General features: G+C 45.6%; 1 protein-coding gene and 1 pseudogene across 1 annotated transcript in view; one reads left to right on the top strand and one right to left on the bottom strand.

Moving 5' to 3' along the window:
- Positions 1-17736, bottom strand: part of MTMR14 (myotubularin related protein 14) — a 62331-nt gene that overhangs the window by 34690 nt on the left and 9905 nt on the right. The window contains exons 3-9 of the mRNA XM_006758355.2: positions 17613-17732; positions 16632-16780; positions 12578-12686; positions 6622-6697; positions 6269-6329; positions 4240-4362; positions 3127-3200 (exon numbers count right to left, since the gene is read on the bottom strand). Coding sequence (XP_006758418.1) covers positions 3127-3200; positions 4240-4362; positions 6269-6329; positions 6622-6697; positions 12578-12686; positions 16632-16780; positions 17613-17732 — 712 coding nt within the window. The remainder of the gene's footprint in view (positions 1-3126; positions 3201-4239; positions 4363-6268; positions 6330-6621; positions 6698-12577; positions 12687-16631; positions 16781-17612; positions 17733-17736) is intronic.
- LOC102757589 lies at positions 11310-11597 on the top strand (annotated as a pseudogene).

Below are 17736 nucleotides of genomic sequence, written 5' to 3'. Positions count from 1 at the left end.
ATACCATCACAGTTCCTGTCTGGGCTTCAGTCATTAGAGGGCTCAGCTGAGACTACTCCACCTCAGCAAAGTATATTTTATGACTTGTTTTGCATAATGGTGATTTTGTTTCTTTTCCTTTTTATGAAGTGATACAGGCATGTGAAGAAATTCAAGAACATAAGTATAGCAATTAAATGTGCTTCTCCAGCCAGCATGGCTCAGTGGTTGAGCGACGACCTATGAACCAGGAGGTCACGGTTTGATTCCCGGTCAGAGCACATGCCTGGTTGCAGGTTCGATCCCCAGTGTGGGGCGTGCAGAAGGCAGCCGATCCATGATCCTCTTTCATCATTGATGTTTCTATCTCTCTCTCTCTCTCCCTTCCTCTCTGAAATCAATAAAAATATATGTATTTTTTAAAAAAGAACTTCTCCTGTCCCCTTTTCTGCATGTGCAATGGCAACTCTCCCATCCTTGGCTTTACTTATTTTTTTAATAAATTTTTATTGTTGAAAGTATTACGTATGTCCCTTTTGGCTTTATTTTTATTAATCCCTCTCAATACATAAACTATCAGATGTAATATATAAACATTTTTAGATGTAGTATATAAACATTGTGTAGGCACCTTTCCCCTTACATAGCTGAAATTATACTATACATACACACACCTTACAGCTTCTCTCTGGCATATCTGCATTGCCAACATCACTACCCTTATGCTTAGGGGCCATAATTAAGTAAAATAAGGGTTACTTGAACACAAGCACTGTGCTACCATGACAGTTAATCTGATAGTTGAGATGCATAAATATTGTGGATATGCTGGACAAAGAGATGATTCACATCCGGGGCAGGACAGAGAGGGACAGTGAGATTTCATCACATTATCAGAATGGCATGCAATTTAAAACTTATGAACTGTCTATTTCTGGAATTTTCCATTTAATATTTTCAGACCGTGGCTAGCCATGGATAACCAAAACTTCAGAAAATGAAACCACAAATAAGGGGGGGACTACTGCCAAAACCGGTTTGGCTCAGTGGATAGAGCATTGGCCTGCGGACTGAAAGGTCCCAGGTTCGATTCCGGTCAAGGGCATGTACCTTGGTTGTGGGCACATCCCCAGTAGGAGATGTGCAGGAGGCAGCTGATCAATGTTTCTCTCTCATCAATGTTTCTAATTCTCTATCTCTCTTCCTTACTCTCTGTAAAAAAATCAATAAAATATATTAAAAGGGGGGACTACTGTATATAATCTTGTAGCCTGCTTAGCATCTTTCCATGTCAAAAAGTTAAAGCATTTTCCTATGACTATGTAATATTCCATTCTATCAATGGCTGTATCATCATTTACACATTCGTTATTCTGATTAATGAAAACATTTCCCACATTTTGCTGGTATCAACAGACACTGTGATGAACATCTTTATCCCCAAGTTGGCGGGATTATGGCCTAATGAATAACTGAGTCAAAGTGTGCTAACATTTGGGAGTCCTGTAACAAGTTGTTAAACTACCACAGAAAGGACACTGTGCTATTGTTCTGAAGTAGTGGTTCTCAAACTTCTGGCAAAACTATTTTTTGTAATTAAGTCCTACTTAGAACCTAAACATAAGCAAAGAAAGCAATGTCTGGTTCCTCAGGCAATGTGGACATCTCCTGTTCTGCAGAGAACTTCAGTCTGTGAAGTCCCCCCAAAACATCTCCTGGGAGTCACGAGCCTGGTCTGAAACCAAGCTCTACCTGACAGCTTGAGTGGACATCTGGTTGGCACACCCCTGCCCAGATGCTGCTCTGCTGCTGGCAAGCTCATGGCATTACTGCCATGGTCACATTTGCCCAAAGTGCTTTAGGGAAGAGGAGCTGCTCTGAGTCTTTCCTCCCAGGTACCCGTCATTGGCCTGGTGTTTACCAAGCTCCTGTCAGGGATGGGTCTGGCACTTTAACCTGAAATGAGCACCATTACCTTCATTTTATGGAGGATGAAACATATGCTCAGAAGGCCTAAGGGACTTGTTCAAGGATACACGGTGCTACAGCTGGGACTCAAGCCCAGCTCTTCATGGCACCAAATGCTATGCTGGCAGAGAAGAATGAGGAGAGACTGCGGTGGAAGCCGTTGTAAGAGTACCAGGCCATCCAGGGTCACTGATGAAGAACTTACACTGATGAAGATTCACTCTCCCTGCCAGGCACTAGATGAACTTGTAGTTCTAATGAGAAGGCCTCCTGGCTATACAGCAACCTGCTGTCGCTGGTCTGCCCTTGCTATTGGCTATGTGGCTCCAAGATGAGGAGACAAGGTCCAGCACAGGACTAAAGGCAGAGGCTGGTGCTGAGAAGCAGGAGAGAGGTTTCAAGGAGAAAGAGTATACTTCCTGCTGTTTGTTGACAGTCTTACAATGCTGTTGGGGCTTCTTGGACTTCCTGGCTGAACAAACAGGTATAGCCAGCTAACATAACTGTTGCCAACTGGACCAATACAGCTTTAGTATCCAGTGCATAGAACACTGCCCTTGTCACAGGTCGCACACATGTCTGTGCGCTGGAGACAAATGCAGCTAGCTAGCTCTATGCACACCAAAGTGCTCTGCAACATGGTGAGGCCATCACCAACTATGTACAACTACGTGCAACCGGGGGTATAGCAATGATATTCTCCTACTACCAGAAGAGCCTTGCAAAAAGGGTCACATCCGCTGGCGCCAGACTAGCATGATTAGTTGGTGACCCTGAGTACTCACAATGTCATTTTCTACCTTGCCCGCACAGAGCACATTGATAAACATGATCTCACCTAATCTTCACAACAAAACCCTGAGTTAAGCCGCACTGAGCTCCAAATGACACCTGAGAAAGCCTCAGGCTCAGAGTGAAGTAACTCGCTAAAGGTTATGGTAGCTGAGCACCTGAGCCAGAACTCAATCTCTGGGCCCCTGCAAGTGGAAAGCCTCTTCCAGGACAGTGCCCTACCCTGAGTGTAACCGCCTATGCATGGGAGCCACGGTGTGCTATGCTGACCGACAAGATCCTCCCAGAAAGCTCTGGGACACAAAGTGAAAAGGCCTACAGACGGCCTCCGAGAGCCCCGGTCCTTAGAAGCCTGTCACTTGACTAGACCCTGAAAGGACTCCCTACCTGGATACGGGATGGAGAGGAGAGTGAAGTCGGCATAGCGCTGGGCTTTGTCCACCTTCTCGGAGGATGTTACACTACAAGACAGGACATAATGTGTTATGACATCACAACACAGACACCATTCCCCAATGAGTATTTTAAGAACTTAAATGAACCTCTTGCTAAACAAACTACTCTTTAGAGTTACCAATGATTTCCTTCAGCAGTGTTTACTTTGAACAATTAAGAAATGTAGCTGCCCCTACCCTAACATATCAAGCGAGAGAGGTTACTCTCCCTCTAATACTGCAGCAACCACAACCAGAACCTAAATTTGCAGAACAAACTTCCACCTAAGTCCCACAAGTGAAGACAGCACAGCCACGTTAACCTGTAAGGTGGTGTAAGATGAGAGCCAAATAACTTTGGGGGGCTCTCACCTCAATACTCACTGAGGACACTCCTAAACAGGGGGAACAAACAGCATCTGAAGGGTAAAGACTTGGGACTGTCCTGACAGATGGAGGAGGAGGGATAAGAGATATTCAGGTACCTGTAGAGCTGAACTGTAACTTAACCTCAGTATGCCTTCTTTTCTAGGTTAACCTCAAAATTAAAAGTCAGTATTATTAAAAAATTTTCAGAAAATCTACAATTTTATCACTCTCACAAGGGTTCCAATTTTTCAAGTTCTGCCTTATCACATGAAGATTTTGGTCCATATGCGAAGTAAAAATTGAATATACACTGATTTCTGTTGTTATTGTTCCACTACAAAAGAGCCTCTGATATATTGGAGATGGTGTAGAACTTGGAGCCAAAGGAAAACCTTCAAGGGTGTCTCAGAAGAGGCAACAGAGCACAGGTAAGAGACTCCTGGCTCCATCGTTACTCTCTGGTCAAACTTCAGCAAGTTATTTAACCTCTCTGCGCTTCAGTTTCCTGCCTGCAAGATGGGCAACACTAGAACCTGTTGCAGGGCTGTGTGAAGGTACAATGAAAGGATGACAGAAAGCTCTTAGCACAAGGCCTGACATGTGGTGAGCCCTCAGTAACCGCTACGTACTATCACCAACCCGAAAGCCTGTGAACACATCGCTTCTGCCCATTTCACAGTGGGTGCCCTGTACTTACTTCATGCCAAACTTCACCTTCTTGTTCTCTACCATCAGGTCACAGATGTATTTGACTGACAGGTACCGAAGCAGCTTGATGTCATAGCCTCTGACCTTATCAAAAAGATGTGTGTCGGAACTTCTGAAACAAAGAGCCAGAGGGAGATGTTGCACTGCACACACATTCAGAAAAAAACTGGGGGTTGGTGAGCTTGTTCAAAGAAATACAGATGTTATTGGCAAGAAATTGTTTCCCTTCTCCAGAAAATGGAGGGAAGGGAAGACAGGAAAACTGGTTCTAGAAAAGGTATGGAGAAGGTGACTTTCTAAGAGATTACCTCCTCTGAGATGCATTTCAAAGAAGCAATTTGCAGCCCTGAACCAGGGAAAGGCTTTTTGGCCCAGCTTGACATTAAGCCAGAAGACCCAAAATAATCTCCAAGTTCTAAAAAGCAGCAAGCTGATGGCTGATAGAGTATTTGAGCTTCCACTAGAGTTTATATCTCTTCACCTTTATGACCATTTTTAGCCATGGCTTGCTCATATCGGAACAGACTGAAATTCTTGATGGCAGATGGACTTTTTAAAGCTATCTTATCAACTGACTGTGAGATACTAGCAAGTGAATTCCTTCTCCTTAGCAGGCCTATGAAGCCAGGAGAAAGATAGAATCTTCTTAATCCCCTTTTTGATCAGTCACACAGATTAAGGCAAAAGTAGAACGAATACAGTCCCCATTAATTTTTTTTTTTATGTTCACTGCTTAGCTGTCCCTAGCAGACTCCTCACCAAAAAGTATATGCTGTGGAAGGCGGCCTGTCTGATCTTGGGGGAAGAGCCAAACATTCCTGAGCACAAGCCAGGCCGCTGCTCTCGGACTCACAGGCAGAACCGTAGGCATGGCGTGAGGCCTTCCAGGGACTGAGCCATGATGTGGGGCAGCTGATCTTACTAGGGTGCTCATGTGCATTCCAGAGACACTTGATACTAGTTAAAGAATTCCCATGTGGTGCAGACCATGCGAAGGCCCTTTTCCACAATATCCTATACTGCTGTTTTCTAAGAACATTTGGAAAGAAGTACGAACAGTGTGAACCTGCCCATTTCCTGCCTTTACGGAGGCCTAAGATACTTGTTTGTCTGATTGTTTGTTTTTGATCCTCACCCGAGGATATTTTTCCATTGATTTTTAGAGAGTGGAAGAGAGAGGGAAAGACAGAGAGAAGTATCGATGTGAAAGAAACACATCAATTGGTTGCCGTCTGCACATACCCCAACCAGGGCCTGGGTCAGGGAGGAGCCTGGAACCAAGTTGTGTGCCCTTGACTGGAATTGAACTTGGGACCCTACAGTCCACAGGCCAACGCTCTATCCACTGGCCTAAACCGGCGAGGATCTAAGATACTTGTTTATATCAAGTACTCTTATGCCACCAGTCAAAAAGCTATGGAGCTTCTCTCTACATCTCTCACGTGGGTACTGAAGTGCTTGCCCTGTGCCTCAGCACCAAGTGTGCTGTGTGACACCTGGCCGGCAAGCTGGCCGTGACCACCCTGGCCACAAACTGGAAACTGTAGGGCAGGGGTCCTCAAACTACAGTCCACGGGCCCGCCGAAAACATTTATCCGGCCCGCTGGGTGTTTTTGCCGCCGCTGCCTGTCCTGCTTAGCAGCCGACTCGTTCCAGGCCCGCAGTGCACATGTGTGGAATGTCTGAGGGACAGTAAACTGGCCCCGTTTAAAAAGTTTGAGGACCTCTGCTGTAGGGCTTAAACACACACACAGGTGCCTGGACTAGGAGATTATCTCTGGGATCCTGATGTGAGCCAGGGTGAAAAGAGACTGCTCATATATTCAATAAAGTCTGCTTTGGTGTGAAGCCACATGATGGACTTCAACAACCCTATATTATGGACTTAGCAGTGGGAGGAAGGGAGCCAATCCACTCACCTGGACCAGGGATGAATTTGAATCAGTATGAAAAGGGCCACCACTGGTCAACACCCGACCCCCAACACCAGCCCAGACCCAGAACAACCTGGCACTGACCGAAGAGCACAGTCCTCCTCTGTGATGTCCTCTGCATCCGCCCAGGCGTCATCTGCACCCCCTGCCAGAGAGACAGCCTGTCAGCACTGAGGCGGTGGCTCCAGGGCTCCACCCAGGGAAGTCCTGACCAGCCTGCCCCCAACCAGCTCCATCCCTACTGGTAGCCCTTGTGTCTTTTCAGCACCAGATGCCCCATATACTGGCGGTCTTCTATCCCAAACATCTCCTCGGGTGACAAAAGAAGGCCTAGTCTCTCCCCAGCTTGCTCCCACATGCCACTGTGGCTAGGGGTGGCTATTCTCTATGACTGAGCTCTTGTTCTTAAGTCACAGAGGACACAGCTTAACATTCACCTGAGAAAATATAGTTGTAGCCAGTTCGTCCATACAGCTCTCCCCATCCAGCCAGCGTGGCCGACCTGCAAATGTGCTGGGAGAGAAACAGAATTTTCAGGGTCAGATGGTTTTCTGGGTGTTTTTGTTTTTCCCAGCTTAACTGAAATATAACTGACATGACATTATATAAGTTTAAGGTATACAACATGTTAATTTGATGCTCTCATATATTGCAAAATCATTACCACCATAGTGCTAGTTAACACCTCCATCATGTCACATAATCAGCATTTCTTTTTTTCTGGTAAAAACATTTAAACTCATCTCTCGTTAGCCCTGGCCGGGTAGCTCATCCTGATACACCAAGGTTGTGGGTTCGATCCCGGTCAGTGCATGTACAAGAATCAACTAATGAATGCATAAATAAGTAGAACAAATTCTCTCTCTAAAAATCAGCCCTAACCAATGGAAACAGACACTGGGGTAGTGGGGGTTTGTCCTGGAAGGTGGGAGTGGCCGGTGAGGGGTCAATGGAAGAAAAAAGAGACATATGTAATACTTTAAACAATAAATAAAATAAAATAAATAAAATAAAATAAAATAAAAATAAAAATCATCTCTCTGCAATTTTCAAGTATAACCATAATCACCATGCTATATGTTAGATCCACACAGAACTTCTTGGCCTTATAACTGGAGGTTAGTACACTCTGATCAACAGTCAGTTTTCTGAAGTATGCAGTCAAAAGAACACTTGGACTCCTCTGATTCGTCCAGCAAAATGGGTGCAGGAGCACTCATTGAAGCCTTATCAGCATCAAGGCCACAGCTGTCAACTGGAAAGAGGCCTATATTTAATCTACAGCCTCTGTCAAGGGGGTATCTCCCCAGACGAGAGGCACCAGGATGTGACTACTATGATAGATTTAGAGGTTGTCACACGTGTACTTGGGTAAGATATGGTGGTTACACCATCTGTTCACTGTTTTCATGAGCCATGAGGTCGATGGGGCAGACACTGTTGCTGCTTCATAGGCACAGGCAGGTGAAGTAATGCGTAAGGTACACAATGAGATCTGATCTAGACCCACCTACCTCCAAAGCCTATGGGCTTATGATTACCTGGAACTGTTTAGTGCTGTGTGGGCAACCTTTGAAGCAGGAGGGCCAATTAAGGGAGAAATGCTTGGGGGCTTTTTTAAATTAAATATATTATTTCTTTTCTCAGTATTAAGGAAATGTAGCTACAGATGTGCTTACGTATTCTTTTACTCTTTTCCTCATCACTGAAGGAGTATTTTGAGAGCTAGAATTCTAGAAACCACCAACCGGCATGAACTTCAATGCATCTAATTTTAAGGCTTCATCTTTAGTTAAATTGTGTTCCAGGAGATCTAGTAGGGTTGGGGAATGGGAGGAGATACTGGGGCTGGGGAAGCAAGCCAGCCCAGAGTTTAGCCAAAGACTGGAGGTGGCAGTCAGGGTGGCTGGGTGATTACACTAGAGAACGGAAGCTGCAAGGTGACAGAGAGAGAGGGGGAAGCCATTTCTCAATGTAAAGTGAGTCTCAGGAAGACCACAAAACAATGCCTCACCTTCCCTACCTGTAAGCTAATGGGAGGAAATGGCTGTGCTCCTACAGGAAAGGGGTGTAAGCGGGAACTTCTTGCTGAGGTAGTGGCAGCTTGGGGAAGGGGGAGGTAATAGAAGAGCAACCTGGATTTAACCTGGGGTGCGTGTGGAAAGCAACCAAATCAATGTGTTTCTCTCACATGGATGTTTCTCTCTCTATCTCTCTCCCGCTCCCTTCCACTCTCTCTAAAAATCAATGGAGCACTAGCTGGTTTGGCTCAGTGGACAGAGTATTGGCCTGTGGACAGAAGAGTCCCAGGTTCAATTGCAGTCAAGGGCACATGCCCGGGTTGCAGGCTCGATCCCCAGTAGGGGGCACACAGGAAGCAGCCAATCAGTGAATCTCTTATCACTGATGTTTCTATCTCTCTCTCCCTCTCTTCTCTATTTATATATTGATTTCACACACACACACACACACACACACACACACACATATATATATGAAAATCAATGGAAAAATATCCTTGGGTGAGGATTAACAGAAATAAAAATCAGAAATAAAATAAATTAAATTAAACATTTAGTTCCACAGTTGCACTAGCCACACTGAACTGAGATTTGAAGGAAGCAGGAAGCAAGCACTTAATATACTCCCCTTCCCCAGCGTGGTAGAGGTAGCTGCCCCTGAAGTACTGCTGGCAATAAAGACTGCCCCCACCGCCCTCGTAACCGAGCACCTGATGAGTGCCACACTTCTCTGAGGACCACATCCCCATTTCACAACAGAAGACATTCCTGTGCTTTTCCCAATCTCTCTCTCAACTGCTTGTTCCCTTGTCTTCCTTCCCCACTCACTGAGCTCCATGAGGACAAGACTGTCTTACTCCTCTGTCTGCCTAGAAACTGGCACAGGGCCCCCTACTGTTACATCCAAGAGCAGCATTTTCCTGTGGAGCCGGTATGTACAAGCCGGAGGGCACTCTGCCAGGTGCTGGGAAGACAAGAACACTGCCCTCAGAGGGATTACAGCAGAGGGAGGGAAATGACAGACATTCAAACACACAACTAGAATGAAACATATGTAAGCTGGTATTAAGCGAACACTGAGTCAGGGGGAGCTAAGGGGTATAAAATGGTATCACTGCTTAGAAAGAAGGTGCAAAGGAAGAGAGCAGGATTAATGGAAAAGCCCTCATAAAGATTTAAGAATGCCAAAGCCTCCTCAATAACCCCTCCAACTCATCACCCTGCCTCTGAAATCCGTTGGCTTAGGCTCTTTTCTCACAGGCCTGTTTAGTCTGTTAAGTGCTACAATCTGTTATTCAGCAACCCCACTAGACTAAGCTGTTCAGGGTGGCATTTCCCAAAGGCATTCAGGAAAGTTCCTTACTCATGGTCTGCAGACAAATGAGAAATACCAGACCTGACAAAGCTACACAGGCCTCTCTCCTACGAGACTTCTCAGAGCCTTTACTGTGTCAATGTTTGCGTTATCAACATACCTTATGAATCTGGAGCTTGGGGGTCAGGCCAAACCTGGTATGCAATATTGCTCATTCTTGTTGGACAGGGAATGCTTTTCAAAAATATATTCTTTTTTTTTAATATATCTTATTGATTTCTTACAGAGAGGAAGGGAGAGGGAGAGTTAGAAACATCGATGAGAGAGAAACATCGATCAGCTGCCTCCTGCACACTCCCTACTGGGGATGTACCCACAACCAAGGTACATGCCCTTGGCCAGAATCGAACCTGGAACCCTTGAGTCCGCAGGCCAATGCTCTATCCACTGAGCCAAACTGTTAGGGTTCAAAAACCAGCTGCCTCCTGCACACCCCCCACTGGGGATGTGCCTGCAACCAAGGTACATGCCCTTGACTGAAATTGAACCTGGGACCCCCCCAAGTCTGCAGGCCGACGCTCTATCCACTGAGCCAAACCGGTCAGGGCTCAAAAATATATTCTTAAACTACTGTTTTATGGAACACACTTTAAGAAACAGTGGTTTGAGTACATCCTGTGTAATTTCTAGTAACAAGCACTATGCTCCGTAGAGCAATGATCTTTAAAATAGAGTTCTGGCCCTGACCGGTTTGGCTCAGTGGATAGAGCGTCGGCCTGTGGACTTGGGGGGTCCCAGGTTCGATTCTGGTCAAGGGCATGTACCTTGGTTGCAGGCACATCCCCGTTAGGGAGTGTGCAGGAGGCAGCTGATCGATGTTTCTCTCTCATCGATGTTTCTAACTCTCTATCCCTCTCCCTTCCTCTCTGTAAAAAATCAATAAAATATATTAAAATAAAATAGAGTTCTGGAAACTCCCAGGAACATGAATACTTTCTAAGGAAACCCTTGGCTAAATCTCCCTTCTTACCTCTCCTTTCACATTTGCCCTTCTCCCATTTTGCAAAAGAAAGACCCAAAGGGGCAGAAACATCCTTCCTCCTCACTGCCCTGCCCTGGTCCCGGACCACTCATGCTGGGTAACTGCAGCTGGAGTCTGTAAGCTACTGAGGTGAAAGCTATGGCACATGCACTCAGACACCTGCTCAATGACTGCATCCTTGTTCCCCTCATCTCTTCTAGGCTCTCTACTTTAAGTTCACTATTCCTGGACTAATCTTCCTCAAAATGCTACTTTTGTCCTACATTTGCTCAAGAATCACGGTGGCTCTCCTGGCCAACGCAAACAGATTGATCAGCATCAGCCTCCTGTACTCAGTCAGCTCCAGCACATGCCTTCCATTCCAGTCAGGAGGTTTCCTGGCCTCTCTTGTTCCTGCCTCCATGCCTTTTCCTGTGCTGTATCACCTGCTTGGAACACCCTCCCACTCCTCCTGCCAATTATTATTCTGCTTATCTTCCAATACTCTCAAACTAATTCCTCCTCACTTAATGAGGCATAGTTGGCCAGTCCACACTGCTGCCCCTCTTTGGTGAATTCCTCTTACACCACATCTTGTGACTCTAAATTAGTGTGGTAGCCTAAAGAAGTTTTGGGATAGGTTCAAATCCCAGCTCTGTAGTTGTTTAAAGTAAACTTGGGGAAATTATTAACCTCTTTGAGTCTCATCTGCAATATGAGAATATCAATTATGTCTAAGAATTGTAAAAAAGGTGAAATAAGAACGTATTGGGGCCTTTTGCCTCGTTGCTACAGAGTGAGCAAGATGGGTCACCAGCAACTCTACTGGAACCATCCGAGGAAATTCGGCCAAGGCTCTTGTTCTTGCCGCGTCTGCTCAAACCGTCACGGTCTGATCCGGAAGTACGGCCTCAACATGTGCCGCCAGTGTTTCGGTCAGTACGCGAAGGACATAGGCTTCATTAAGTTGAACTAAGAACTTCCACGAATGAGTCGTTCAAGACAGCTACCTTATGACAGAATGCTATCTCTTTGTACATAAAATAAGATAAAAACGCCAAAACCAGTTTGGCTCAGTGGATAGAGCGTCGGCCTGCGGACTGGGAGGTCCCGGGGTCGATTCCGGTCAGGGGCATGTACCGGGGATGTGCAGGAGGCGGCTGATTGATGTTTCTCTCTCATCGATGTTTCTAACTCTCTCTATCTCTCTCCCTTCCTCTCTGTGAAAAATCAATAAAATGTATTTAAAAAAAAAAAAAAAAGATAAAAACCTTCAAATATGAAAAAAAAAAAAGAACGTATTGGGGAGTCAAATTAACAATAGTCACTAGAATATAAGCTCCATGGGGGTAAGGAATTTTGTCTAATACTGATGTAACTTAAGGCTTTGAAACAGTGCATGGGATATAGTACACATTTAATAAATACTTAATGAATTATATGATTGAAAAAATGAATAAACAATAATGTAATAACTGATTTGTTCTAATCGACTCCATAAACCTTTGATGTAGGCATGATTATTATTCCCATTTTATAGAGGAGAAAATGGCCTTGCACAGGCAGGTCTGAACCTAGGCAGTCTGGCTCCAGAACACAGGGGGAGGTACTCTGGTGTGACTACCCCTTCCCTACCTAGACTTATTATTTTTTAAATATATTTTTATTGATTTTCAGAGAGGAAGGGAGAGGGGGACAGAGAGAAACATCAACCATGAAAGAGAATCATCAATCAGCTACCTCCTCATGCCCCACAATGGGGATCAAGTCAGCAACCTGGGCATATGCCCCAAGCAAAGGTGACCTCCTGGTTCATAGATTGCCACTCAATCACTGAGCCACACTGGCCAGGCCCTAGACTGATTCTTAAAGGTGGTTTATCAGAATTGGTCTGTTTCTCTGGCCTGCACCAGGCACCCAGTAACCACCAATACTCGGCTGGCAAAGGCCAAAAACAAAATTATCCTACACTTTGCATTAAGTCAGTTACCCCAGAAGCGGGTCTCAGGGAGTGTGAGGCTATGGCGTGGTCTTACCTTGCCCTTGAACAGGATCACTGGGCAGACAAACCGTCCTCTGCACCTGGCCATCTTGCTGCGGTTAACAAGGTCTTGCAACTTGCTCACCTGCACAGTGCTCTGAAACCTGACGCACAGACAAGAGAGGCAGGTCAGGCTGGTTTCTAAGGGGGCATGCATGTGTGCGCTTGTTTTTACAAAGACCCCATGCTAGGTCTGCATGTGTATGTGAACACTCATTTGAAATTTAGTAAGTGCTCTAATCCCTAAATTCCAGATCATGGATTATGTTTTTCAGGAAAAGAAAAAAATGCTATATCATAGGTATTAAAATTTAAGTCATCCTGATTTCAGAACCTTTAAAATGAGAAAAAAAAAAAGTCAGCTACTCTGAAGACATGGTATATAAAATACAGAAATATACACAGCAAAGTGAATGTTGATTACTAGTTTTTTCCTCCCAGAGTAAGATAATTGGTGCTCTGGGGACCCTCTGGAAATCATAGGGCCATTTTTGCTGGGACACACACAGTGCATTTCTGGCACTGGAAGTATAGTAGTTATTGCACTGGTTTGGTAAGGGAGCTTCTAGAAAGAGTCAGGTATAGTAATGAGTGACAGCAAGTCACACACCTTTCAAATCGTATGAAATCAGTAGATCCCCACTGACTCTCCCTTAGCTCACACCAGCAGCTCCCTCTGTGCTCTAAATACATTTGATTCTCCCAGGTTGAGTCCTTCCACTGAGCACACTTTCCGCAAAACCAGGGTGGAGAGCATGCCAGCATTTCCCTCCTAGGGGCTCTGAGCAGCCTTTTAATGTAGAGGCAGGCACATTTGTACCTGTTAGGCTAGTTGGTGGCTTATTTTCTTGGTTCCCCTACTCAGAGAACCAACTCGGTTTCTATTCCAAAGTTCCTGTTTTTATTTTTATTCTCTCTTGGCCTTAGCATCTTTATCTTACAGTGCGAAGCACTGAATTGTTTGGCACATGACGCATAGTTGAATGAGTAAGTGCAGGCTTGTGGATTTATGTTTGTTTTGCAGGACTGAGTCTTTACCCTATAGAATCTGATACATCTCTGGGTAGAGTCATTATTGAGTTGAACTGTAGGACACCAAACTGGTGTCTTGAGAATTGGTGGTGTGAGGAAACCCCCACCCCCATACACACAATGGAAATGGGTGCAGAACTATCCCCCAATGCCTCATCTGTACTTCCCTAATTCTGGCTCATTATACTGTCATTGCTTATTTTTTGGTCTGTGTTACCCACTAGACCTATAGCTAGGGACTTCATCTACCTGATAAGACTTCAAATATATCCCCTGGACCTGCCACAGGGCAATAGCTCAACCAACACTTGTTGATAAACATTATGTCTTGGCTGTTCAGAGATCCCTGCCCAGGCTTCTATTCCCAGATCATGGGCTAAACTGGGGAGATGTGTTAAGTGGATTTAACCACTTCCTTAATCCAGTTCTACCCTGTGTAACTCAGTCTAATTATTGTCATATTAACACCAAAGCCAAATAGGTAAAGAAGCAAAATTTTCTACTTCCCACCTAAACATGCATGTATTCCCTTCTCTTCAACCAACAGGCATCACCCACTCAGAATCACTTCAAGTCCTTGCAAGGAGTGAAAAGTAGAAACAAACTCCAGTAACAACTCCAGGTAAAGGAATGTACCACAGTAGCCCTGGCCTGAAAGGTGACACTCTGCTAGACAAGGTGGGAAAGCCCTGATGATGGCAGGAAAAAAAAAAAGGCAGATGGGAACAGAGCAGTGTGAAGAAGACCTGGTTTTTAATCCCACTCTGCTAACTATGTCTGCGGGTTTAAATTTCCTCTTCTGGCCCAGCGTGGCTCAGTGGTTGAGCATTGACCTATGAACCAGAAGGTCACGGTTCAATTCCCCGTCAGGGTACCTGCCCAGGTTTCAGGTTCAATCCCCAGGGTGGGACTTGCAGGAGGCAGCCAATCAATGATTCTCTTATTGACATTCTCTCTCTCTCTCTCTCTCTCCCTCTCTGAAATCAATAAAAATACATGTTTTTTACAAATATAAAAATAAATTTCCTCTTCTGTACAATGGAGGTGATACTATCTTCTTCACTAGGTGGCTGTAAGACTTGAGTTAGTGTCTGAAACTCTTAACATGTGCCAAATAGCAGGTACTTGACAAACGTTAATTTCCTTCTCTTCAAGGGCTAGAATGAATCAGCACTAAACTTATTTCCTTCCCAGAAAAGCCCCTGTGAGGCAACCAAGCAGAGTTCCTAGAGAACTGCTGCTACAGGCTGGTTTGGTATTACCTGGAGCTTGTTAGAAAATGCAGCTCAGCCCCACTCTAGACCTACTGAGTTGGATTCTGCCTTGGAACTAGAGCTTCAGGTGATTCACTCACAAAATCAAGTTGGAAAAGCATTATCTGGACTATAGCTGAACTTAGTACTTTAATGCCATTGTAAAACCACCAGTCAGCACTGGAATGAGGGCGAGGGCAAAGGAAAACAGCTCTTTTTCAGAAACTTTAGGCTTGGAGAACCCTGGAGTTCTTAGGTTGTACAACATAGGCTACCACACAATTTCTATGATCTACATATAATGTTTTTCTAACGCACTCATTTTTCTCAATGAACCCCACCACAACAAGCTCCTGATATGGTACACCTATGGACATCCCATTTTACAGATGAGAAAGCTAAAGCTTATCCTTAACTCCTCCACACTGGTTGTTCTGCTTGAAGCCTTCTTTGACTTCTGGTGGCCCACAGCAGTGGTTCTCAAGCTATAGCATATGTAAGACTGATCTAGGGAGCAATCTGAGAATGTAGATTCTGGAAAATCTGATTCAGGGGTCCTAGAATCTGTGATTGTAATGAGTGTTCAGGGGATGCTAGGAAATAAAATCACTAACACCCTCAGATCCACTCTCCTTGGCCTGATGAGGACCCTGTACCGGCTGGTCCCCAAGGACATTTCAGGGGCACCCTTACTCATCCTTCCAATTCCAGCTGAAAAAAGTCTCCACCATGGGGTCTTCCCAAACACACACCAGACTGCTGGTAGGCCTACAATAGCATTTCTCAAACCTTAATGTGCAAATAAATCACTGGAGCACCTTGTTATGCTGTGATTTTGACTGATTCAGAGTCTCTAGCCAGGTTCTGGGTGCACTGATGGATGGGATGGCCTGCTACACTTTGCAGCACGACTCTACTGCAGCTGCAATCATGGGGCCAGGCTTTCACAGTATTGCTAAAAACAGCTCCCAGAATTCCCTTAACATTCGCAACAAGCAGGGAGACTGGGGGAACAAACTTTGTGATTGGCATAAAGCACTTCCTAGAGCCTAAATGCTGTGATTATTTTTTACTGTCAAACAACTGCTACCATTTACTGACCACTTACAGCTTGCAGCCTGTGCCAGGTGCTTTATGTTTGCTCTCGTATGAAAGCACTCAGACCTTGATAGGCCCTAAATAAATGGTAGCCCTTATTTCTAATTCTCACAACAAACATGCCAGGCTTATAATAACCACATTCTTCATCAGAGAGCGCACTAGCCACTTTTCTAAAGAGGTACACTTACCAGTAAGAAAACTAACAGACAAACAAGGTAAGTAACTTGCCCAAGTTAGTTGCACAGCCAGCAAATAAGGCAGCCAGCATGTAAACTCAGGCAATCAGACTCCGGACCTCAGTCAGGCTTATAAAGCATGTTGATACAGCACACCTCCCATCCACATTCCCTTAAAAAAGGACACAGGTTCAGAGAGATGACGTGTGAAGTCAACAGTCTTAGGACATTTAGCTGCTGTAGAGTGGGAGTGAGATGGAAGTCCAGGGCTGTGACTCCCTACCTCCGTTCCACCATTCGACGCCATGCTGCCTTGCCAATCTTACCTATCAAACCATGAAGTAAACAAAGATGTGGATTAGGCTTAACACCTGGGGAAAGCAAGTCTGACCGACCCAGTGCTCTGCTCAGCTGCAGAGTTCCCAGGTCTGGGGATGAGTTGTCAAGGCCTCCCCAGACAGGCCCACCCTGGTCACATGATGCTCACGTGTCTTTCTCCTTCTCAGAACTTTCATACTCCAGGAACACGATGTGCTGGGGGTAGTGGCCGCAGATATCCCCATTCACGTTTTGGATCACACTGTAACAGTAGTCTCGGCCAAACAGCTCCAGACATCTCTTCTCGATGCGCTCAACCTGCACAGAGGAAGAGACCTGAGTATAAAGAAGATTCTGGGGTTCTGAGTGGGAGAATTGTGGTTTATGACCTGGAGAGTTCACTGAGAATGACATATGCCTCTGTGATTACTATTCAATGCCAGGAAAAGACCTACTGGTGTGGGGGAGGGCATCACAGGCCCTAACTGTGTAGCTCATTAACCAATGTGGTGTGGTATACTTTGGGAGGGACACTGAACCCCTCAGTTAAACCGTTAAGCATTTGAAGGAGAGGATTACAGCTTTCATCCAAGTCTGGCGATGAGACCGAAGGGAATTCCAAGGGTAGAAAAAAGAAGAACTGAAGCCTGCTTCTGATAAAGGACCAGAGAGAGTGTGGGCTGTGCTCCTGCTCTATAGGGGAAGGAGAGGGAGGGGCCTGCATTTAGCGTCAGGCTGTGTAGGAGACAGAATAAGGAGGCAACATGGTTCACCTCTTGACTCCATTCAGCCCCACTACTCCAGCTCCTTCATTTTGACCTTTGAACCAGAGGAATACAGTCTAGACTTTTTTTTTATCCTACCCTGGGGGTTAGACTTTTTAAATATGTTGTCCCTGCCAGGTGCAGGGGAGTAACCCTCCTCAGCTCCTCACTCTGATCCTCGACCTCCAAAACCCTTGTCTCAAACCCAAAGGACTTTCTTCCCCGTCACAGACTGACCTCGGTTCCTCCTTCCTCGGCTTTTAAACCGACCCTTACTCTCTGGATCCAAGCTGTGGGACTTCCTTCCTCGGACCCCTAACCTCAGCCTTTCCGCCTCACTTTCCAACCCAGGAACCTGCTCCTGCTCACGACGCCTATGAACTCACCCTCGAGCCGCCGGTCCCGCTGCAGTCTTTGGCCCGGTACTGAGTCCTAGAGAACTCCTCCAGCAGCTCCCCGAGCCCAGGCTCCTGCGGCGGCGAGGTGCCCGAGGAAGTCGAGGACCCGGCC

Source organism: Myotis davidii, unplaced genomic scaffold, assembly GCF_000327345.1.
Source record: "Myotis davidii unplaced genomic scaffold, ASM32734v1 scaffold73, whole genome shotgun sequence".
In the NCBI taxonomy this organism is placed as follows: Eukaryota; Metazoa; Chordata; class Mammalia; order Chiroptera; family Vespertilionidae; genus Myotis; species Myotis davidii.
This window is presented reverse-complemented; position numbering and strand designations above follow the sequence as displayed.